Source organism: Budorcas taxicolor, chromosome 6, assembly GCF_023091745.1.
Source record: "Budorcas taxicolor isolate Tak-1 chromosome 6, Takin1.1, whole genome shotgun sequence".
NCBI lineage: Eukaryota > Metazoa > Chordata > Mammalia > Artiodactyla > Bovidae > Budorcas > Budorcas taxicolor.
Window position 1 is genome coordinate 97992333 of NC_068915.1, and position 25046 is coordinate 98017378.

General features: G+C 42.5%; 1 protein-coding gene and 1 non-coding gene across 2 annotated transcripts; one reads left to right on the forward strand and one right to left on the reverse strand.

Moving 5' to 3' along the window:
- Positions 1-293: 293 nt before the first annotated feature.
- On the reverse strand, positions 294-24532 carry COQ2 (coenzyme Q2, polyprenyltransferase). Its single transcript, XM_052642144.1, has 7 exons — positions 24280-24532; positions 14550-14716; positions 9043-9164; positions 7015-7100; positions 5375-5508; positions 1808-1996; positions 294-924 (listed from the first exon to the last, which is right to left on the reverse strand). Exons 1-7 carry the CDS (start codon positions 24530-24532, stop codon positions 757-759), a joined length of 1119 nt encoding a protein of 372 aa, XP_052498104.1. The 3' UTR covers positions 294-756.
- Positions 7549-7620, forward strand: TRNAC-ACA (transfer RNA cysteine (anticodon ACA)). The gene has a single exon. It is a non-coding gene; the product is annotated as a tRNA-Cys (tRNA).
- Positions 24533-25046: the final 514 nt, after the last annotated feature.

Below are 25046 nucleotides of genomic sequence, written 5' to 3' on the forward strand. Positions count from 1 at the left end.
GAGGACTTAAAAAAATGATTGTGGCTCCTGTGTTGAGAATATTCTGAAGGGGGCAAGGAAAGAAAGAGTTATTACACTTAACCAATATACCACTATCCTATAAATTACAATCAGCTGAGATAAAAAATAAACAGAAACTAAAATAGTCCCTGGTGACCGCCTGCCCATTCTAGTCCCTATGGCTGCACATAGAGGCTTTGCAAATAAATGTCAGGGTTGAAAATAACATCAGCATGTACAGGTAGTGTAGGTAAAAACAAATTTTATTTACTTACTTAAATTCTCCTAAAATATAAAAACCAGAATGGTTTCCTGAATTATAGCTTTTGGCAGTAAGTAAAGGTCAATGCAAAGAACAGTAAGCCCCAACTTTCTGTAACAGTTTTTATTCTTTCCCCTAAAAAGTGCCCACTTTCCTAGAGACATTCATTTAGATGAGACATATATGAGTTTTTATTGCTAAAGTGCTAAAAATCATGTAATTCCTGTGACTCTAGATGAGGATTACAACAGGAAGAAAGCATTAATTTAAATACTCCAGGTCACTGCATATCCTAAACAGCCCCTGGTTCCTGTGACAGGAGAAGAATCTGACATGTACATACTTGAACTAAAATCTAGGCCAAAATGCTCTAAAACTTCATCCACCGGTCTGTAATTCAGTTACATACCATAAGACTTATTCAAATCTAATTATGTGGTAACAAGACCTGAAAGTGTTTTGTAAAAGTTTGTTTTAAAAATCCCTAGATAAACTTAATCTGCTAATTTTCTATTTTCTATATTTTTATTTGTTTTATCTGTCTCCTTTGCTTTCCACAAGTTCCCAAGGACAACCCCTAAAAAAATTATAAGTCCTATTGTTCGGTTGGAGGTGAACTTTTCCCAACAGTCCTCAGGTCTGTGGATGTCCAGAGTGTAAATCTAGAAGGAAAGAGCACACGCCATGTGAGACCTCAGCATCACAGATACACATGTCACTATGAAGAAGATAACGTTGTAGAATTTTAAGCAATAGGAAGCCTTTAATGCACCTGAGACTATTTCCCAACGTAGAAAACAATCGACCATATCTTTCAATGGATAGCCTCTAAGCTGTCCTAAAAACCAGCTCTTGACAGGTGGAGGAACACTTGGAGAGGCAACACATGCTATTTTTAGTTCTTCTTAGAAAGTTCTTCCTTACACTGATTGATCTAAGATCTGCTTCCCCCAGCTCCTACCCTCCATTTTAGCTTTATCCTTTGGAGCAATGTTTCTCAACAGAAGAGCAAGTTACATTTGGGCAGGACAGCTCTCTATTGTACAGGGCTGTCCAATGCATCAAGAGATGTTTAATGTACCTGGTGGCCCTCACTGTCTACATCTTAACATTTCGTGTCTTATCTTGCCTTGGTCTCAATGCCAGTGGGACCCGAACATGTGAGTGATTAGTTTGCTAACCATCAATAGATGCCCACATTTAAAAAACGTGGTTGTGTTGATCAGTTTGCTTTCAGAGTAATTCAACTCAAGTCACACCCTTAAGACATTGCTCAAATTTTTCTAGACATGCAACAGAAATAATCCCAAGAAAATCAGAAGGAAAAAAATATCTAGGTTTAGGTTCATACTGTTTCTCTAAAATAATACAGCTAGCTTTTTTATATGGCATACTAGGGCAAAGAAGGGACAGTCAAATCGGTATAATCCAAGCAATTGTTTTAGGAAGTGTCTTGCTTGGTAAAACACAGAGGGCATTTTGTTTAAATGATTTTTATAATTTACGCCAAGGGAAAAAGAGGGAAAGGAAAGAAAAAGACCAAACCTGGTGAGCCAGATGGGCTCCTACAGCAGCCAGGGCAGCGTAGTAGGGCGCAGTCTGACCAGTGTTCACTCCCACCAGGCTCAGAGCCCCCAGCATGGCCACACCGAAGCCACTGAGCCACTTCTTGGTGTCTTCACGGAACCGCAGTGCCGTGGACTTGAGCCCAATCAAAGCATCATCTTTCTTATCCTAACGTTGGAAAGCAGTAAGAAATTGATTTTGCTGAGATTTAATTCACATACCGCAAAGTTCACCATTTTGAAGTACACAATTCAGTGCGTGTGTGCGTGCTCAGTCACTTCAGTCATATTCGACTCTTGGCAACCCTATGGATTATAGCCCACCTGGCTCCCCTGTCCATGAGATTCTCCAGGAAAGAGTAATGACGTGGGTTGCCATGCCCTCCTCCAGGGCATCTTCCTGACCCAGGGATCGAACCTGCATCTCCTGCACTGGCAGGTGGGTTCTTTACCATTAGGGCCACCCGAGAAGCCTTGTGCAACCATCACTAACATCTAATTCCAGTAGAAACTGTGTTTTAAAGACCACGCAGGGACTCCCTAGTGGTCCAGTGGTAAAGAACTTGCCTTCCAATGTAGGGCGTATGGGTTCAATCCCTGGATGGAGAACTAAGATCCCACATGCTGCACGGCAACTAAGACCATGTGCTGCAATAAGAGAGCCCGTGAGCCTCAACTAGAGAAGGCCACGTGCCGCAACAAAGACCCAGCATAACGAAAAAATAAAACCATAGAAACCATGCAGATATACCGTAAGTTGTAAAAAATGGCAGTAACTCAGAAACACAGTTGACCAAATATGAATGTGCAGGCCAACTCGAAGTTAAATGTAACTGCTAAAATGATCTTCCAGGTCTATGCATCACTGTACTTCTACAATCCTACACTGACTTTTACTAAATTAGAAATCAAACTCAAGTCTAATTCTTCACATAGCTCTTCTTTACTTCAGAGTTCTCAAACCTCAATGATTTCCTATATATTTCAATCTTGCGAAAATCAAACATGTAGAAAAATAATCACTTGCTACAGCCATTCAGATTTCACTTCCGGCTCAGTTTATTCCTTGCTTCTCCTGTCAAACCCTTCCTGTTTAAGTAGAGCTAGGTCTTGATGAAACACTCACACGTGGCAGACTGGTCTCTTCTAGCAACTTTATTTGTAAGCATTTCTATTGATTGTTGTAATCACAGTCATGTGACATTAGAGACTGCATGCAAAGTGGGCATGGAGGGAATGTACCTCAACATAATAAAGGTCATATAAGACAAATCTACAGCAAACATACTCTATGGTGAAAATCTGAAAGCTGTCCTTCCAGGGTCAGAAAGCAGATGAGGATATCCATTCCTGCCACTTTTATTCAACATAGTACTGGAATTCCTCGCTAGAGCAGTTGAGCAAGAAAAAGAAAAGACACCCAAATTGGAAAGGAAGAAGTAAAACAATCACTGGTGGCAGATGACATGGTTTCACATATAGAAAACCCTAAAGACGCTGCCACGAAACTATTAGAAATTATAAATGTGTACAGTAAAGCTGTAGGGGACCAATTTGATATACAAAAATTTGTTGTATTTCTATACACTGAGCATGCAGAAAGAGAAATTAAGAAAATAATCTCATTTACAGTCACAACAACAAAATACCTGGGAATAAATTTAACCACGGAGGTAAAAGACCTATAGTCTGAAAATATGAGATATTGTTAAAAGAAACGAAGACACAAAGAAATGGAAAGTTGTTCCATGCTCATGGATTCAAAGAATTAAAATTACTAAAATATCCATACTTCCTAAAGCAATCTACAGTCAATCCAACCTCTATCAAAATACCAACAACTTTCTTCATAGAAACAGAACAAAAACTCCTAAAATTTGTATGGGACTACGGAAGACCCTAAAAAGCCAAAGCAATCTTGAGAAAAAAGAACAAAGCTGGAGATATCATATGTCCTGATTTCAAATTATACTACAAAGCTATCGTAGTCAAAATCACATGGTATTGGCAGAAAAACAGACACATCTCTGTCAGAATTGAGAATTGAAACAGAATTGAGAGCCCAGAAATAAGCTCACCTGTACATGGACAATTAATTTACAACAAAGGAGCAAAGAACATAAAATGGAAACAACTTTCTTTAATAAATGGTGTTGGGAAAACTAGACAGCCAGGTGCAAAAGGAATGGAACCAGACCACTATCTTATATCATACATTAAAAATTAACTCAAAATGGATTAAAGATTTGAATGTAAGACCTGAAGCCATAAAACTCATAGAAGAAAACATAGGCAGTACACTCCTGACTGATGTCAGTCTTAGTAATATCTTAATGGATATATCTTCTCAGGTAAGCAAAACAAAAGCAGAAATAAATGAATAAGACTGCATCAAACTAAAAAGCTTCTGCACAGCAAAGGAAACCATCAACAAAGTGAAAGGACAAACTACCAAATGGGAGAAGATATTTGCAACTCATATATCTGGTAAGGTGTTAATATTCAAAATATATAAAGAACTCAACAACAACAACAAAAAACCCTAGTTAATAAATGGGCAAAGGGTCTGAACAGACATTGCCCTGGAGAGGTTTTCTAAAGAACACATACAGACGGCCAACAGGCATATGAAAAGATGTTCAGCATCATTAATCAATAGGGAAATGCAAACCCAAACCACAAAGAGATATCACCCCATGCTTGTTAGAATGGCTATCAGAAAGACATGAATAACAAGTGTTGACAAGGTGAGGGAGAAAGAGGAGCCCTCGTGCACGGCTGGTGGGAATATAAACAGGTGCAGTCACTGTGGAAAAACAGAAGGGAGATGCCTCAAAAAGAACAGAACAGAACTGCTGTATGGTCCAACTAGTCCACTTCTGGGTATCTACCAAAGAAAACGAAAACACTAATTCAAGAAGATACATATGCACCCCAGTGTTTATCACAGCACCATATACAAGCTAAGATATGGACGCAACCTCAGTGCCCATCAACAGATGAACTGACAAAGATGTGTTATATACACACACAATGGACTACTATTTAGCCATAAAAGGATAAAATCTTGCTATTTGCAACAACATAGATGGATCTTGAGGGTATTATGCTAGATAAAATATTATATTACATAAAAAGTCAGACAGAAAAAGACAAATACCATACAATTTCACCCACATGTGGAATATTAAAAAAATAAATGAACAAACAAAACTAAAACACATAGATACAGAGAACAGATAAGTGGTTACCAGAGGGGAAGGGGCTGTGGGCAGGGCAAAATGGATAAAGGGAGTCAACAGTACGGAGATGGGTGGAAACTAAACTTCTGGTGGTCAGTACCCTGACGTGTATACAGAAGTCAAAATACAATGCTGTACAAATGACACACATAACGTTATAAACCAATTACCTCAATTTTTTTTAAAAAGCCTAAAGAAAAAGCTTTCCTTTTAATTTGCTTATTTTAAAGTTCTTAAACAAAACAAAACAAAACAAAAAACAACCAACAGTTAAACCAAAGTTACAAAAAAGGATATTTTTTTACCTGATGGGCATAGATAGTATCGTATATCAGAGTCCACATAATTCCAGAAAAATAGAGAGGAAGGCAAACAGATGGATCACAGGAGCCCTTGACAGCAGACCATCCAAGCAATGCTCCCCAATTAAATGTCAACCCTACAATCAGTGAAACAGAAAGAGAAGAAAAGTCTAAATGTACTTTAGAATCCACAGGGGAGGAAGGCGGCATCTGCATGTATGAGGCGCTTCCATGTATCAGGCTCTGCGTGTGCTGCTTTCTCACGCTTCTTTCTTAAATCCTCCCAAGTGTCTGGTAGTTATTAGCAACACTTTACAAAACAGGAAAACAGAACCCGAAAGGGTAATTAAAAATTACATTGCTAACAGAGAGAATAATATCCCGCGATAAACGGGGTTTCGTGGGAAGAACATGTGTCCTACCTAGTATGACGCCTGGCACAACCAATAAACAGGAGATGCCTTAGGGTTTGCACTCAGACCTGTCTGAGTGCAAACTCCTGTGTCCTTTTCTTTATTGCTGTATTTCCCCTTCAAGTTACAGAAACAAAGAGCACAGACAGAAACACTGGTTCCTTACCCCCTCTCTAAGGACTATAAACAAACATCCGCATGGCGACAACTCCTAAGTATCTCTGTGTCAGCCTAATCACTTCTCTCAGCTTCAGATCAGATACTGAGCTGCCTGCTAGACATCCAACCTGCAAGTCCCTCAGGCACGCCGACACGCATGCTCTGTGGGACCGCAGACGAGAGGCACTTCATCAGCTGAGGAAGAGGGATTCTAAGTGGAAATAGGCAACGTCGGAGGGAAAAAAAAAAAAGGGTGTCTGAGCAAAGATGTCTGGGACTCACTGAGTCTGAGGCACCTGAGGGACTTGCTCCTTCAAGATGGTGAATGTGTTTCAGTCATTTTTATTTTTCTAGCACTTAGGATGATTCCTGACACAAAGTAAAAGTCACGGTTTCAAGAAATACTTAAATATACTAGCTTTCTTAATACTCTTCAAGATTATTCTAGGAATAGAATAGAAAAGTCGAGGAACCGTTCTTTTTGCAATAGATTTTGTTACGTACCTATCTTCCTCTTTCTACCACCTGATGTGCCGAGTGCTACGTTAGACGCACCACCATCCATATATAGAGAATACTCTATGCCCCAGGCGTCTACAGTTTATTAGCGGGGACAGAGGGCAGGCTCTCAGCGTCTTCCTGTTGAACTGCTGCTGTTGAAATGAGTCGTGCCACATGACAGTGCTGTGAGAGAGACTGGCTAAGTCTAAGGAAGCGTCACAGAGAGGGAGGGAGCTCTCACAAACTGTGCCCCTTCTTCTCAGTCCACGGCGTCCTTAGGACTCGTGGGCTCGAGGCAGCTCGTTTTTTTCTTCATGACATACCCAGATTTTTAAGACCATTTCAAGAAATAATGACGATGACCTTGGTAAACGTCCAAGATTTTTTAGCCAAAAAAGCAGCTAATTGCCCTTATTAAAAATATGACAATTTATTCCTGGTTTGGAAAATTTCACGACTGACCTGACATGTTATCTCTGTCACATTACACACATGTGTGTATGATATTATATATAAAAGCATAGCTTGAGGGTATTGAAGGAGATACTTAAGTAGTTATTTCAAGCTCACCCAAGGCTAACTGAGGCCAGTATGTAATTCGTTTCATTAGTGGGTAGGTGATGACAAGAAGTAGGGATGCTGCTCCAAGAGCTATACTGAAATCAAGAAAACAACAAAATTAAAAAGATTAGTGTCACCATCTCTTAAAAATCACTAAAAGATAACAACAGTAACACTAATTAGGAAATGATTTATCTTAAATTATACCTTTTTATTTGGTAAAATTTTCTTCCTAGACCTGGATTCCTGAACTTTAATTAGTATAAAGGATGATTAGAAAATACTTAAAGTGCTATGCACAGGGAGCTCAGCTCAGCGCTGTGATGACCTAGAGGGGTGCAATGCGGGGTGAGGGGTGAGAGGGAGGCTCGAGAGAGGGTCTATATGTATACTTGTGGCTGATTCGCATTTATGGCAGAAACTAACACGACATTATAATGCACTTATCCTCCACTCAAAAATAACGTAAAATACCTTCAGTGTTATAAACAACCAAACAAAATAAGAATGGCTAACACATATATTGCTTTCATGTATTAGACTTCCCTGGTGGCTCAGATGGTAAAGCATCTGCCTACAATGCGGGAGACCCAGGTTCAATCCCTGGGTTGGGAAGATTATCTGGAGAAGGAAATGGCACCCCACTCCAGTACTCTTGCCTGGAAAATCGCATGGACGGAGGAGCGTGGTAGGCTACAGTCCATGGGGTCACAAAGAGTCGGACACGACTACTACTCTAACGGCTCTACATATGGTTAAGTCATAATAATCTTCACTACAACCCTAAGAGATGGGCAGTTTTATCCTTCTTGGTTGGTTGGTTTTTTTTTGGGGGGGGGGGCATAGGGAAAAACTAAAGCACAAAGAGAAAGTAATTTGCCACGTGTCCTAACAGCTAGTCAGCAGCGGGGCTGGACTCAGGCCTAAGGCATCTGGCCCCAGTATCCAACACGATATTCCCCATATGCTACTGCCTGTCCAAATTTCACTTTAAAACATCGAGACAGCAGGTAAACTGAGATGTCCTAACAGAGAATGGGAGTCCAAATACTCCTCCCTGTATGCACGACAAGGCATTATTTCTCTGGAGGATAAGGTCACAAAGCACCTAGGAAAGGAGGAAGACATCAGATGTTCTCAGGATGCTCACAGCTCACCCGGCATTACCCCTCCAGGAATAACCTTTCAAAGTGTTATCACTCGACTGGTAAGATACCACTAGACTATCAGGATAAGATATGCAGTAAGTCTTGTCTCCATATGCTTACTCGCTGAGCTCCTCCTCTTTTCTGTCTTATTGAAGCACTATGTAGTAAGCAGCCATCTGATACACAAAAGTTTAATTCTGTCTGCGTTTAAGAGGTTCACAAATGAGTCCTTTTTCTTCTGTCGCTGATTAGGAATACGACTCTGGGAAAGACCTTTTTTTTTGCAAAGTGAGTACAATCGTTCCTGCCTCTCCTGCCCCTACCACTTCAGAGACACTACGTGGACAGGAAAAATTCCACAAATGGGTTTATACACACACTCCCATGCATGCACCTAGAAAACCTAGGAAAGTGCCTTGAGTCCTTGAGGGGACACACAGCGCAAGTCCTGGAGGTGGTGTGAGCAAGTGAGTGAGTGACGTCGCTCAGCCGTGTCCGACTCTTTGCGACCCCATGGACTGTAGCCTGCCACACTCCTCCGTCCACGGGATTTTCCAGGCAAGAGTACTGGAGTGGGTTGCCATTTCCTTCTCCAGAGAATCTTCCTGACCCAGGGATTGAACCCCAGTCTTCTGCATTGTAGGCAGATGCTTTACTGTCTAAGCTACCAGGGAAGGATAAATGACATTGCTGATCTCATCATTCCTTTGGCCAAAAGCATTCCTGACTTTATACAACATGCGGTGATTTACTTAGATTGTTAACTTTACAGATGTTTGATTAGGTACTAAACAACTTTGTGATTCAGGTATTTTGATTCTATCTTATATCTACTTCTGCACCAAATGAGAGATTTTATGCATGATTATGAAAAACACATTTACTGTACCTGTAGTAATTCAGACACAGAAGAATGCCCAGGGCCAAGGTCAGCTGTCCCCCAAGAAAAACAAAGGATTGAAAAGTTGAAATGTCTCCAGCAGCTATTGGGCGACTTGCTGTTCTTGTAACCTTAACACATAAAACAGATCCCTTAGCGTTGAGAAATAGCTCAATTATTTACTTAAACATTGACTCAAGAGACTGGCTCATGGTACCCACTAACACAGATACATGAATAAAAAGTGAACACTGGAAGTACTGCCAAGAATCAAAGTTCCTATTTAAAACAGCTTTGAAAAGAACTAAAAACTCCCACCGTTCATTCCTCTTTCTGTCGCCCATCCCCAGCTACAAACAAAACAAAGCAACTTCCCGATCTAACTATTGAGCTACCCAGCTTAGCAAGTATATGCTCAATTTCCAGAGAGCAATGAGGGACAAAATTAACGGGACTGTCAGGAAGGGAAAGTGCAGAGCAAGTCAGATAAGGGTGCTATCATGTGAGTATGGGGAGCACTACAACAGATGTCAGATACGAAGAAAGAAGACAGATTATGTGAATCTGAAAGTGGGAATGGGGCTTCCATGGTGGTCCAGAGGCTAAGACTTCAAATTTCCAATGCAGGGAGCCAGGGTTTGAAACCTTGTGATTATTCTAAACTCAACCACAAATAAACAGCATAACCAAAATTTTCAGCACTGCTGGAAGTTGAGAACTCAGGGTCTGGTATCAGAGAGCCTAGCATTTGAATCCAATTCCATCACTTATTGGCTCTGTGGATTCTGGCAAATTACTTGACCTCCCACAGGTTTAGGTTGCTGCTGCTGCTGCTAAGTCACTTCAGTCGTGTCTGACTCTGTGTGACCCCATAGATGGCAGCCCACCAGGCTCTTCTGTCCCTGGGATTCTCCAGGCAAGAACACTGGAGTGGGTTGCCATTTCCTTCTCCAATGCATGAAAGTGAAAAGTGAAAGGGAAGTCGCTCAGTTGTGTCCAACTCTTAGCAACCCCATGGACTGCAGCCCACCAGGCTCCTCTGTCCATGGGATTTTCCAGGCAAGAGTACTGGAGTGGGGTGCCATTGCCTTCTCCAAGGTTTAGGTTACTTACTTACTAAAGGAAAAAGAGAAAGAGAGGGAGAGGTAATAATAGTACCTACTTCACAGTGCAATGTCTGATGCCATAAATATAATTAATATATTTTTGTATGACTTATATCAAGGGTTCAGCAAACTATGGCCTGTGAGCCAAATTCAGCCTTCTGTTTTTATATGGCACTATGAGGTCCAACCAGTTCATTCTGAAGGAGATCAGCCCTGGGATTTCTTTGGAAGGAATGATGCTAAAGCTGAAACTCCAGTACTTTGGCCACCTCATGCGAAGAGTTGACTCACTGGAAAAGACTCTGATGCTGGGAGGGATTGGGGGCAGGAGGAGAAGGGGACGACAGAGGATGAGATGGCTGGATGGCATCACTGACTCGATGGACGTGAGTCTGAGTGAACTCCAGGAGCTGGTGATGGACAGGGAGGCGTGGCGTGCTGCGATTCATGGGGTCGCAAAGAGTCGAACACGACTGAGCGACTGAACTGAACTGAACTGATGAGCTAAGAATGGCTTTTACTTTTTTTGGTGATTGAAAGTAAATCAGAGAAAGAGTAAAGTATTGTGCCACATGCAAATAGGCTGAAATTCAAATTTCAGTATCCACAAATAAAATTTTATTGAATCAGTGAGATGCCCATTTCCTTACATACTGTATGTGTCTGCTTCCATGCTGCAACAGAATGCAGCAGTTACAACAAAGACTACATGGCCCACAAAGCTAAAATATTTACTATCTGGCCCTTTAGAGAAAAGTTGTGCTGACCAGATTTAGAGCATGCCTCACTGTGCAATGAAACAGTTTGTCAGAAACTGTAATGATTCATCTTGGTCAGTGCCAGAACTGGATATTTTATCCTCGATTTGTAGTTTCAAGTAATAATAATATTTATGTTCTTATATTTGACTTAGGATATTATGCTTATTCCTGCCAGTATTTGAGTGTTACAGTAGGCTACTTAATCTAAGAGTTATATACGCATCGCATTGTTGAGTCCTTATAACGACCGTTTTTAGCCACTTGAAGTCCTTGCCACTTCTAAGTTTTGGGAAACTGAGACAGAGAGGCTCAGGAACTCCCCAAGGTCACAGACATGAAGGCAGCACAGTCAGTCCAGTCCCACCAAGCACGGTACTAGTCACAAGATTACACTGCCCCTTCAGGACAAGGGAAACTGCCTGGCTACACGTGAGAGCTGAAAATAAAGCACCCATCAAAAGACTAAAAATGATGTAACATGATAATCAAAAAACATATTCTATGTGGTTTTTATGAAACTAGAATGCTCACAGCTGACAAAACCAAATCATTAACACCTGTGCACTGAGATTTTTGGACATAATGTTTATCACATGACTAGCAGACTACATCCATTCTGAAGGAGATCAACCCTGGGTGTTCTTTGGAAGGAATGATGCTAAAGCTGAAACTCTAGTACTTTGGCCACCTCATGCGAAGAGTTGACTCATTGGAAAAGACTTTGATGCTGGGAGGGATTGGGGGCAGGAGGAGAAGGGGACAACAGAGGATGAGATGGCTGGATGGCATCACTGACTCGATGGACGTGAGTCTGAGTGAACTCTGGGAGTTGGTGGTGGACACGGAGGCCTGGCGTGCTGCGACTCGTGGGGTCGCAAAGAGTCGGACACGACTGAGCGACTGAACTGAACTGAACTGAGCAGACTACATACCTTATCAACAAAACACATTTGGTCCATATAACCTGATAGCAATTCACTTATCATTTAATGTATCAGCAATTTACTTAGTCATCTACTATATTAACCAAATGGAGAAGGAAATGGCAACCCACTGCAGTATTCTTGACTGGAGAACTCCATGGACAGAAGAGCCTGGTGAGCTACAGCCTATGGGGTCGCAAAGGGTCGGACACTGAGCAACACACACACACACGTATTAAACAAAACCTTCAGCCATAAACATATACTTATAGATATACAGCCTTTAAGAAACTGTAAGGTAAGCATTACAATTTGACCAAGCTTTTCAACCCACTCCCTCAAAGAGATGCTCACAATATTTTAAAATTCATGTTAGCAAAACCAGAGCTATAAAACACTCACTTAAGTGCTCTGCTGTATGTCAACACAGACTCTGGATTCTTCTAATCAGTGAAAAAGGCATGGGGGAGATGTAAGATATCTAATCAATTCCCTTTTACCTAGGGAGAAAAAAATTCACTTAAGAGAAAACTAAAATGGCTCTATTTTGTTAATTTTAGAAGCAGAAAATGTTGGTTGGTTTGATTATGTTATTTTAAAGTTAATTATGTTATTTTTAAATTAAATTTTTAATTAAACTTTTAGAGATAATTTGTGGATTAATATGCAATTTAAAGAAAAACTCTGTATTTTAAGAAATATAGAAACCCTTTGTATCCATTATCCAGTTTCCTCTAAGGGGAATATTCTGTAAAGCTTTACAATATCACAATCAGGAAACTGACACCAAGCTGCTCGAAATGTGTTCAATAATTATTCGAAGGGATATACACTAGTATATCCTTGTTCATACGGTTATACAGAATGAAAAATCGACCAGGAAGCGCAACCTCCCAAATTAAGAGAGTATGCATCGCTTGGCATGGATCACGGCATCCCAACCGGGTCAGTGAGACATAGAGATGCCTTTACTGTGGATCAAGTGACTCTCTGCTACTGTCCTACCCTCCAGCCACACACACAAACCCACAGTTGCAGCCATCAAGCATCACAGACTTTAGCTCACAGCCATGCCTCTGGATCTGCTATTCCCTCTATCTAGGGTGGCCTTCACCTTCCAGCCAGCCTTTATTTTTGGCATTTTATTCTGTCATAGTTTGAAGGTCACCTTACCCTACCTGAAAAAGTCTCTCTAACCCCATGCACGATGCTAAGGTAAGGTAGGTGGTCTTCAGTAAGTTTCTTTATGGACACTATCTCTTGATAGCTAACAGTACTAAACTGAAGTTAGCAATGTTATCTTTCATCCATGCAATCCCAGAATCTGTCACTGTGTCTCATTCACAATAGGTATTTGATAAATGTTTTTGTATTAAAAAATATACTAATGTGAACTAAAAATCTAGATAGCATATTAAACCTAGATAGCATATTCAAAAGCAGAGACATTACTTTGCCAACAAAGGTCCATCTAGTCAAGGCTATGGTTTTTCCTGTGGTCATGTATGCAGAGAGTTGGACTGTGAAGAAAGCTGAGTGCCAAAGAATTGATGCTTTTGAACTGTGGTGCTGGAGAAGACTCTTGAGAGTCCCTTGGACTGCAAGGAGATCCAACCAGTCCATTCTAAAGGAGATCAGCCCTGGGTGTTCTTTGGAAGGAATGATGCTAAAGCTGAAACTCCAATACTTTGGCCACTTCATGCGAAGAGTTGACTCACTGGAAAAGACTCTGATGCTGGGAGGGATTGGGGGCAGGAGGAGAAGGGGACAACAGAGGATGAGATGGCTGGATGGCATCACTGACTTGATGGATGTGAGTCTGAGTGAACTCCGGGAGTTGGTGATAGACAGGGAGGCCTGGCGTGCTGCAATTCATGGGGTCACAAAGAGTCGGACACAACTGAGCGACTGAACTGAACTAAAAATCATTATAGGTATGCTTTACTTAAGGAAAACTCAGACTTATAGGAAAGGCAAACCCCAGAAGATTATTCACTTTATGTGTTATATGATTATTTACTTTACATAATTCATCCTGGATTTCTTACAAATTGAATATTTATTTGATTATTTACTCAAGCATTTAATGAGCTTGTACTTGTTATAGTATGGCTGCTGGAATAAAAGGCAAACAAAATGGACCTTTCCCTTGGGAAAATAAATATAATGTATCAAGTTTTAAATGAAGTTTTCTCTGGGGGCTTGGGGAAGGCAGATAAGGAACACTGGCATTTTCTATCCTTTCTATTTTTTGTATTGAGTGTTTCAGAGTAAGCATGTATTGTTTTTTCTAAGGAGGAAAAAAAGATGAAATTATGTTTTGCAAATGCTAGTAGGGCTGCCTTGGTTCATTTAAATTAAGGTTTGATTTACACAAGAATGGTTATGGTCCCAAAAGTTCTCAAAGGAAGGGCTGACAGTTCTTTCAGGCACCCCCAGGTTCAGGATGGAATTTTCACTTTCACTTCCAATATCCTTACTCTGGCCTTCCAAGTTTGAATTCATGTTGTAAAAAGGAAGTGCACACGGCCCCCGCAGCTGCTCCTGGGTTAAGAAAGGTAGCTCTCTGCACTTTACAACACCAGCTATTCAGAGGATACCGGCACTTGTTATTTCAGTGAGGACACTAAGTCATCCTGTCCCTTTGTGTGGCATTCAAAAGGCAGGCCACGGTCTTACTCTGCAGAACTGAGAGGAGTCCCTGTGCCTTTCTGGGATGAATCTACCTTTTTATCATAGTCCTGGTCCCACATGTCGTTAATAGTACAGCCGGCTCCACGCATCAGAACAGCTCCAGTGCCAAACAGAGACAACATGTACCAATCTGGGAGACAGCCTGGGTCTGCTGCCAGACCGATGCTCCAAGTACATGGCAGATACAGCAGCCAGGTTCCTGAGCAAAAATAAAGAGACAAAACAGGGTACAGATTCAAGTTAGTTAACTGCTTTCGTTTGCTTGAACGCTGCAGCCACAAGAAGTAAGGAACACAAAGTCAAAACCACATGACAAAACTGGGAAAATAAACTTGAAACTCATGTCACGGAGCGCTATTCTCCCTAACATGTAGGGTTCCCAGAAACTGGAGAGACATCAACAGCCCAACTGAAAAAAATGGACAAAAAACATAATGGAAAATGCAAACGGCTTTTATACCAATGAAAAGATACTCAACCTGCTAAACACACATCAAAACTACATTGAGATAATATTTTTCACCTATCAGGTTGACAAAAACCAAAGTCTGACATACTCTGGGGATTTGGATACTCATGTATTTCTGATGAGGTTACCAACGATTCTATGGAGGACAAGCTGAGAATTTTTACTATATATGTGTGTGTATGTGTATATATAGGCACATGCATACACATACTACACAAATATATACATTCGAATGTATGTTCATAAACTATGCCAGGAAGCACACATTAGAAACTGATACTAACAATTGCTTTCAGGGAAGAGAACTGGTACGGAAAAAGGAGCGGAAGACTTAGTTTTCACTCTATATACGCCCTTGTACCTTTTGAATCGTGTCATACGCATTATTATATGCGTGGATTACCTGCTCAAAAAAGTGAATAAAACTATTTATTGTTGTTAATACAATATAATAAAATGACTTGGGGAGAGAGGGATTAACCTACTTTTTTTAAATAAAATATTTTGCTAGAACAACACATGCACAAATATGAGTAGTTCTGGTACCCAGCTCCTAAACTAGATGAAATTAAGCTAAAACCAAGGAGACTATAGGGATGGATATTTCACACATCAACTTTAGTAGATATCCAATTTTCAAAAGAATAGATATCCAATTTTCAAAAGAAAATCTTTCAATGACTGTTTGGATATAGCACCTATTAGATAAGTTCTAACAATAAACTGTGGAAAATTCTGAAAGAGATGGGAATACCAGACCACCTGACCTGCCTCTTGAGAAACGTACATGCAAGTCAGGAAGCAACAGTTAGAATTGGACATGGAACAACAGACTGGTTCCAAATAGGAAAAGGAGTACGTCAAGGCTGTATACTGTCAGCCTGCTTATTTAACTTCTATGCAGAGTACATCATGAGAAACGCTGGGCTGGAAGAAGCACAAGCTGGAATCAAGATTGCCGGGAAAAATCTCAATAACCTCAGATATGCAGATGACACCACCCTTATAGCAGAAAGTGAAGAGGAACTAAAAAGCCTCTTGATGAAAGTGAAAGAGGAGAGTGAAAAAGTTGGCTTAAAGCTCAACATTCAGAAAATGAAGATCATGGCGTCTGGTCCCATCACTTCATGGAAAATAGATGGGGAAACAGTGGAAACAGTGGCTGATTTTATTTTTTGGGGCTCCAAAATCACTGCAGATGATGACTAGAGCATGAAATTAAAAGACGCTTACTCCTTGGAAGAAAAGTGATGACCAACCTAGATAGCATATTCAAAAGCAGAGACATTACTTTGCCAACAAAGGTCCGTCTAGTCAAGGCTATGGTTTTTCCTGTGGTCATGTATGGATGTGAGAGTTGGACTGTGAAGAAGGCTGAGTGCCGAAGAATTGATGCTTTTGAACTGTGGTGTTGGAGAAGACCCTTGAGAGTCCCTTGGACTGCAAGGAGATCCAACCAGTCCATTCTGAAGGAGATCAACCCTGGGATTTCTTTGGAAGGAATGATGCTAAAGCTGAAACTCCAGTACTTTGGCCACTTCATGCGAAGAGTTGACTCATTGGAAAAGGCTCTGATGCTGGGAGGGGTTGGGGGCAGCAGGAGAAGGGGACGACAGAGGATGAGATGGCATCACTGACTTTATGGACGTGAGTCTGGGTGAACTCCGGGAGTTGGTGATGGACAGGGAGGCCTGGCGTGCTGCAATTCACGGGGTCGCAAAGAGTTGGACTCGACTGAGCGACTGAACTGAACTGAATTGAAGCTTTCCTTTCCTACTAAGAAATATAAGAGTACAACACCCACCCCTCCCCCCTCCCCAATCCCTCAAATGTGTCCCTCTGGCATGACGATTAATTTAGGCTTATTATCTTCAAGAAACAGAAGATTGAGGAAGTTTTCTTGTTATAGAATAGTGCTATCATCAGATAACTGCCAAAAACATGGGCTAGGTGTGCTGTGGGAAACTTGGTAGGACCTGGAGACCAGAGATAACTGTTTTATTACACATTTGCTTTTCTATCTCCAGTGAATTATCTTCCTCCCCACCCCTTTGAGGTTCCAAACCACTACCCGCAATATCCTGCCATATCTTTAGCTGAAAATGTTATTTACGATGAGGATATTTTGACCATTTTGGTGAGCTGCTCAGTCTTCTTGGGTCTCTCTCCTGCATTCATACAATTAAACTTTTGTTTGATTATCTCCTATTAATGTGTCTCATGTCAACTTAATTCTTAGACTTAGAAGGGTGGAGGATAATTTCTTCCTCCTCAAAAAGTGAAATAGGACATGTGGCTAAAGAAATCAGATACTGCACAAAAATGGTCAGATGGCAAAGTCCTTAGGATCATGTTTAAGCCTCATTAAATTCAAGCTTTATTCATCTGCAAATATTTATAAAGCACATATTTGTACTAGAGATGTTCCAGGAATTGTGAATACAATGGTGACTAAGAGAGAGATGGTTTCTCCCTTCCTACAGCTTGTAAATCAAAAGGGAGAAACCCAGTTAAGCAAACAGTAACAATAAAATAGACCAATTCAACAACAGGGCAAGTACAGGATCCTACAAAGGCATAAGACAGTGCCATCCAAGTTAACTGAGGACGGAGCAGGGAAAAATCAGGAAAGCTTTTCCAAAAGGGGTATAAACACACATTGCAGAAAAGGCAAGGCAAGGAGAGGCTAAGACACAGGAAGGACCAGTCTAGAGCTAAATTTAGGTTGTCCTGGATAGACTCACATTCAGTATGTCCCATCTCAAACAGTAACAACAATAACGTTCGGTAAACATTTGTGGAGTGTCAGGCAGTGCTCCTGATGCTCTCTCCATACAGACTCATTTAATCGTCAAAGACACCCTTATAAAGCAGGCACTGTTATTACTCCCATTTTACAGATGAGGAAACAGATGCACAGAGAGGTTAAGTAATACACAGTGGGTTTCAGAACTTCCTTTTCCCTGCACCTACCAGTAGAGTTCAGAGGGACAGGAGTGGCTAGCTGAACCTGTTCTGATAGAAAAGAAAGGCCACTACTCCACAGGCATTTTCCTGATGCAATAAGAACTGAAGGTTTCACTTAAAGAAGAATTCTAAAGACAAAGATGTGTAACCACCTATAGCATTTCATGTTGGTGTCAAGATTTCCTTGGCCGTAAGTCTGTGTTATAGGTTCTGCATGCACTGATGGGAAGCTGTAGGGTACTCCTACAGATGAGGAAGGTTTCTGTAATGAAGGTTCTAGTGTCTGCTCCTACCAAGTGATACCAGACACAGAAGTATATTAAATTTGAATGTTCAGTCTTTCTTATCTAGAAAAGAGGGGAAGGAACACCTACCTCTTAGAGTTGTTACGACAATGCTAATGACAGTGATAATGGAAAACAATTACAAATTCAGTGTTTACCTGCGACAGGTGCTGTCATCTAATACTTTTGATTCTCACAATAAACATATGCTGTAGGATATTATATTTACTTAACAAACACAGAAACTGAAGCACTGAGAAAGTAATTTGCCCAAAGCCACACAGACAAACCTAGCCAAACCTGAAAGTGAAAGAGTCAGTCGCTCAGTCGTGTCTGACTCTCTGTGACTCCATGGACTAGCCCACCAGGCTCCTCTGTCCATGAAAATTCTCCAGGCAAGAATATCGGAGTGGGTTGCCATTCCCTTCTCCAGGGGAATCTTTCCAACCCAGGGATTGAACCCAGGTCTCCTGCACTGCAAGCGGACTCCTTACCTTCTGAGTCCCTGCTGCTGCTGCTGCTGCTAAGTCACTTCAGTCGTGTCCGACTCTGTGCATCCCCATAGATGGCAGCCCACCAGGCTCCGCCGCCCCTGGGACTCTCCAGGCAAGAACACTGGAGTGGGTTGCCATTTCCTTCTCCAATGCATGAAAGTGAAAAGTGAAAGTGAATCAGTCATGTCTGACTCTTCGCAACCCCATGGACTGCAGCCTACCAGGCTCCTCCATCCATGGGATTTTCCAGGACTAGAGTATTGGAGTGGGGTGCCATCGCCTTCTAGGCAGCACATTAAAAAGTAGAGACAACACTTGCTGACATAGGTCCCTAGAGTCAAAGCTATGGTTTTTCCAGTAGTCATTTACGGGAGTGAGAGTTGGACCATAAAGAAGGCGAGCGCTGAAGAACTGAAGCTTTCAAACTGTGACATTGGAGAAGACTCTTGAGAGTCTCTTGGACTACAAGGATATCAAACCAGTCAATCTTAAAGGAAATCAACCTTGAATATTCATTGGAAGGACTGATGCTGAAGCTGAAGCTCTAATGCTTTGGCCACCTGATGCGAAGCGCCGACTCACTGGAAAAGACTCTGACGCTGGGAGAGATTAAAGGCAAAAGGAGAAGGGGGCGGCAGAGGATGAGATGGTTAGATAGCATCACGAACTCAATGGACATGAATTTGAGAAAGTTCTGGCAGATAGTGAAGGACAGGGGAGTCTGGTGAGCTGCAGTCCGTGGGGTCACAAACAGTCCAACACAACTTAGTGACTGAACAACAACATAGATAAAACATGGCAGAATTCAACGTGGCTGGAATTCAAATCCAGGCAGTTTGCCTCCAGACTATCACTCTGGATATCTAAATCTCTACATAACCATGAATTCCTTCTTTTTCTTTTGCCCTCCTGATACTCAGCAACATGTCTTTGTCTTCCCTATGACACTTTTGCGACTGACTGTCAACATGATATTTCCATTCTGTTCTCTCCCATGAAGAAAGGTAGTGAGAATACAAATAAGTTTTAGAAAGACATATTCATTACATAAAAAGTAAAAACTCTCTGCACAACAATGTGAATTTACTTAGTTCCATTGAACTGTACAGTTAAATATGGTTAAAATAGTATGATTTATGTTATGTGACTTTTACCACAATAAAAATTTTTTTTTTAAAAAAAGAAAAGGTAAAAACTCTCTGGGAAACTACAAATAAATTGAGCAAGCATTCTGAAAGGTGATGAGTGGACCAGGAGCTTGTATAAACTGAGTCTAAGATTCATGTGCTAATAGATAGTATTTCAAGACACCACCAACAGCCATAAACGCAGTAAAACCAGTTACACCAATTGAGTGCAAAGAGCGCCACCTGCTGAAACTTCCTGAAATAATGTAGTCTGTGACATGGTTGTAGGAAGTTGTAATCCTTTCCGAAAAACAGTGAAACCCACTTTTTAACAATAGCAAACTTCAGCAAATTAAAACATCACACATAGGGGCTTCCCTGGTGGCTCAGTGGTAAAGAATCCACCTACTAATGTAGGAGACGTGGGTTCGATCCCTAATCCAGGAAGATGTCACGTGCCACAGGGCAACTAAGCCTGTGCGCCACAACTACTGACCCTCGAGAACGCCCATTACTGAGCCCACGTGCCGCAACGACTGAAGTCCGTGGGCCTAGAGTCTGTGCTCTGCAACAAGAGAAGCCACCACAGTGAGAAGCCCCCGCACCACACCTAGAGAGTGGCCCCTGCTCGCTGCAACTAGAGAAAAACCCACGTAGTAACCAAGACCCAGCACGGTCAAAAATAAATAAAATTATAAAACCATACACATAATACCCACAAAAGAAGAATTTAAGCAAAGAAAAATCAAATCTGGAATTCTACTACTGTCAATTTATCATTCCTGGCATACAGTAGGGGCTCAAAACGATGCTTGCTGAATGAATTCTAATAGTACTGAGAGTGCCCAGGTGGGGCTACTGGTAAAGAACCTGCCTGCCAATGCAGGAGATGAAAGAGACCTGGGTTCAACCCCTGAGTCAGGAAGATCCCCTGCAGGAGAGCATGGCAACCCACTCCAGTATTCTTGCCTGGAGAATCCCACGGACAGAGGAGCCTGGCGGGCTACAGTCTACAGGTTTGAAAAAAGGCAGACACGACTGAAGCGACTTAGCACACGGCACAGTACTGAGACTGTTAATAGGTTGTCTGAAAAGTCCTACAGTCATCTTATTTAGAACCAAAGCAAGCAGGCAGGTATCCTCCTAACATACTTAATACTACTTACCCAATCTTCTCCAATTCCAATTTCTCAAGTAATGGCTAACATTCTCATGCATTTATTATGTCAAGCACTGTTCTAAGGACTTGACACTTATTAAATTCTCATGACAACTTTACGAAGTCAGTATTCTTAGTATCCTCATTTTACAGATGAGACATGAAGGCCCAGAGGGGTAAAGTAACTTACCAGAGGTCTCTCAAGTGAGCAGAGTGAAGATTCAAAGAAGAAGTCTGGCTCTAGAGTTTTACTCATATATAAACTCTTTACAGTCTCTTATTATGTGGTTGAGCCTCTAAGGGAGAAGCCAGAGATTTATGGAAATGGGACTTAGAGCAGTTGCTGATATTAGATGCCCATAAGCCTACACTACGTACGGCTCTGTGACACATGTCACAACAGAATAACGATTAGGCTTCAGGTTAGAATTAGGCTTAAAATTTTATGCCTATCAACTTGAATCTGGCCCCAAATGCCATGGGTCATGATGACAGGACTGTGCCTACCATTTAAGTGACTTTTTCACTTTAACTGCTGATTGCTATAAATTCTTAGTGCTCTGATCTCAAATTGGTAGTGCATAAATTTAGAATACCAAAAACAAGGCCTAATTTGGGGGTCTTAGCTGAGCAAAGGTGGAGGGACTATATCTAGGCATTTGAATGTATTTACCATCCACTGCTTAAAAAAAAAAAAGAAAAAGTTGGCTTAAAGCTCAACATTCAGAAAACTAAGATCATGGCATCCTGTTCCATCACTTCATAACAAATAGATGGGGAAACAGTGGAAACAGTGGCTGATTTTATTTTTCTGGGTTCCAAGATCACTGCAGATGGTAATTGCAGCCATGAAATTAAAAGACGCTTACTCCTTGGAAGGAAAGTTATGACCAACCTAGACAGCATATTAAAAAGCAGAGACATTACTTTGCTAACAAAGGTCCGTCTAGTCAAGGCTATGGTTTTTCCAGTGGTCATGTATGGATGTGAGAGTTGGACTATAAAGAAAGATGGGCGCCGAAGAATTAATGCTTTTGAACTGTGGTGTTGGAGAAGACTCTTGAGAGTCCCTTGGACTGCAAGGAGATCCAACCAGGCCATCCTAAAGGAGATCAGTCCTGGGTGTCCATTGGAAGGACTGATGTTGAAGCTGAAACTCCAATACTTTGGCCACCTGATGTGAAGAGCTGACTCATTGGAAAAGACCCTGATGCTGGGAAAGATTGAGGGCAGGAGAAGGGGACGACAGAGGATGAGATGGTTGGATGGCATCACTGACTCAATGGACATAGGTTTGGGTGGATTGCAGGAGTTGGTGATGGACAGGGAGGCCTGGCATGCTGCAGTTCATGGGGTCACAAAGAGTTGGACACGACTGAGCGATTGAACTGAAGTGAACCATCCACTGCAATGGTACATGCCGTCAGCCAAATTACCTGGAGTTCAGCCTCCACCCCACCCTCCCCTCTGTGTATTCTTATTCCATCCAGCTCTTATCCAGCCTTGATGCCCACTATTTTCTATGCTCAACTGGGGTTCCAGATGAGCTTATATCCTTAGTGTACCAACACTCTATACTTGAGTCTTTGCAAAAATAATTCCCCCACCAATGAGGAACTCTTTCCTCCTCTGCAAAATCTACCTGTCCTTTGAGGCAGGGGTCCCCAGTCTCTCGGATCTAATGCCTGATGACCTGAGGTGAAGCTGATGTCATAATAATAGAAATAAAGTGCACAATAAATGCGATGCGCTTGAAAAGTGAAGCGAAAGTGAAAGTCGCTCAGTTGTGTCTACCTCTTTGCGACCCCATAGACTAAATAGTCCATGGAATTCTCCAGGCCAGAATACTGGAGTGGGTAGCCCTTCCCTTCTCCAGGGGATCTTCCCAATCCAAGGATAAAACCCAGGTCCCCACATTGCAGCTGGATTCTTTACCAGCTGAGCCACCAGGGAAGCCCAAAATGCACTTGAATCAACCCAAAACCATGTCAGTCCCCCACAACCCCCAACATTGGGAAAAACTGTCTTTCTTGAAACCAGTCCCTGATGCCAAAAATGTTGGGGACCACTGCTTTGAGGTACACTTTCTTCTCAACTTTTTTCCAGCAATGAACATTCACAATAATTACTCTTTTCCTGCTGTACTTACTATCTGTATCACTTATATTTGATCCCATACTTTCCCAACTCACCCAATACTGTTACTTTTTTTTTAACCAGACTGGGAGTTCTCTGAAAGGACAAAGTTGCCACAGCTCTTTCTATTCCTAAGGCTAGACGATGTATTAGGACTTCAATCTTTCAATATTACTGCCAGGGTCTTCTAGACACTAGAAATAAAAGTCCCATATAAGTGGAGTTTATGCTGTATTGGAAAAGTGTATCAACCAATAAACGCATAAGGCTAGCAGCGAAGGTTATGAAGAAAAATGAGAGGTAAAGAGATAGAGACTGCAGTGAAAGGTGAATATGTTACACAGAAAAGTCAAGGAAATCCTCCCTTAGGAGGCGACCGTGAGCTGATAAGTAGCAGACAAGTACAATGCCTGCAGCATTCGAATGAATTAAATCTTTGTGCTACAAACAGTGCAGGGCAAAGAGCTAAGAAACTCAGCATCATCCGATCTGCTCTCCAGAGAGCCTTGGTTTCCTCTGCATTTGCTTTGGGGGCCTTGCAGCATTATGGGAAAGATGAAATATAATGAATGTGGAAATGCTTGCACACTGTGCTACTGCTAAGTCGCTTCAGTCGTGTCCGACTCTGTGCGACCCCATAGACGGCAGCCCACCAGGCTCCCCCGTCCCTGGGATTCTCCAGGTAAGAACACTGGAGTGGGTTGCCATTTCCTACTCCAATGCATGAAAGTGAAGAGTGAAAGTGAAGTCGCTCAGTCGTGTCCGACTCTTCGCGACCCCATGGACTGCAGCCTACCAGGCTCCTCCGTCCATGGGATTTTCCAGGCAAGAGTACTGGAGTGGGGTGCCATCGCCTTCTCCGCTTGCACACTGTAAATCTGCGCAAATGCAGGGATGCGGGCACGGAATTTCCGCTCGATTCACAACTTGCAAACACGGTCTGTAGGATGAGCGGAGTTTCTGCCCCGCTCAGGCGCCCAGGATTCAGGGAGCGGGTGACAGCCGACCGGGCACTTCGGAGATCGCCCTGTTCGGGTTTCCCGAGGGTAACGAGCACCTGGAGGCCAAGCCGCGGCTTTCGGGCTTCATTTCCAGCCCCCGGACCGCCGCGTCCGTCCGCACTCACCTATGGGCTTGTCCAACCGCATGAGGCGCAGGTAGGGCTGCAGAGGGCGGGGCGCCGAGTTCACGACCGCGGCGGCCGACAGGCTCAGCGGACGCCCGCGCGGCCCCCGCCCGGCCGAGGGCTGCCAGTTCGCCGCGTGGAGCCCGCGGGCCGCGTGCACCAGGGCCAGGGAGCGGCCGCGCGCGCCCCACAGCCATGCCTGCGTCCCAGCCCGCAGGCTCTGCACGAGTCTCGCGCCGCCAGCGCCCAGCATGGCGCTCGGGAGAGCCTGGACCCGCAGGGGCCTGACGTCATTCACGAGCGTCAGGTCAGCGGCAGGCTGCGGGGTGACGTAAGCGGGATGACCGCCCGCGCCGGTCCGGCTCCATGGCCCAGTGGCCTGATCCTTTCGAGTAACGTGAAATGAAAAGTGTCGCGGTCACCTAGCGCTGTGAAGGAGTTCCTCAGAGGAAGGAATTCCTGGTATCAAAATACGTAGCAGTTGTTATAGGGAAAAGTAAAATAAAATAAAACCACCTGAGAAAAACCTACGGAAGCCCAATACTGGTTTGCAGTAGAAACTACGGAAGCCCAATACTGGTTTGCAGTAGAAACTGTTTCCTTTTTAAAGCTAAAAGGTCACCAAACGGCCAAAAGCCAAGAAGGTAAACTAAAGCCATATTCAGGGTTAAGGGACGTTCACTGCGCAAATGAAAACCTTAAATTTGATAGTCAATTCAGAGTTCGCATAACCCAGAGGCAGCGAGTGTGTGGGGTCCTGTGAGCTT

What these genes read in the sequence shown, in the direction of transcription:
- COQ2 (XM_052642144.1), bottom strand. Translation starts at nt 24,532, where the DNA reads ATGCTGGGCGCTGGCGGCGCGAGACTCGTGCAGAGCCTGCGGGCTGGG. An exon ending in GCGGTTGGACAAGCCCATAG is followed by an intron (nt 14,717 to 24,279) that starts GTGAGTGCGGAC and finishes ATTTTTGCTCAG; the next exon opens with GAACCTGGCTGCTGTATCTG. An exon ending in GAGCCCATCTGGCTCACCAG is followed by an intron (nt 925 to 1,807) that starts GTTTGGTCTTTT and finishes CTTTCCTTCTAG; the next exon opens with ATTTACACTCTGGACATCCA.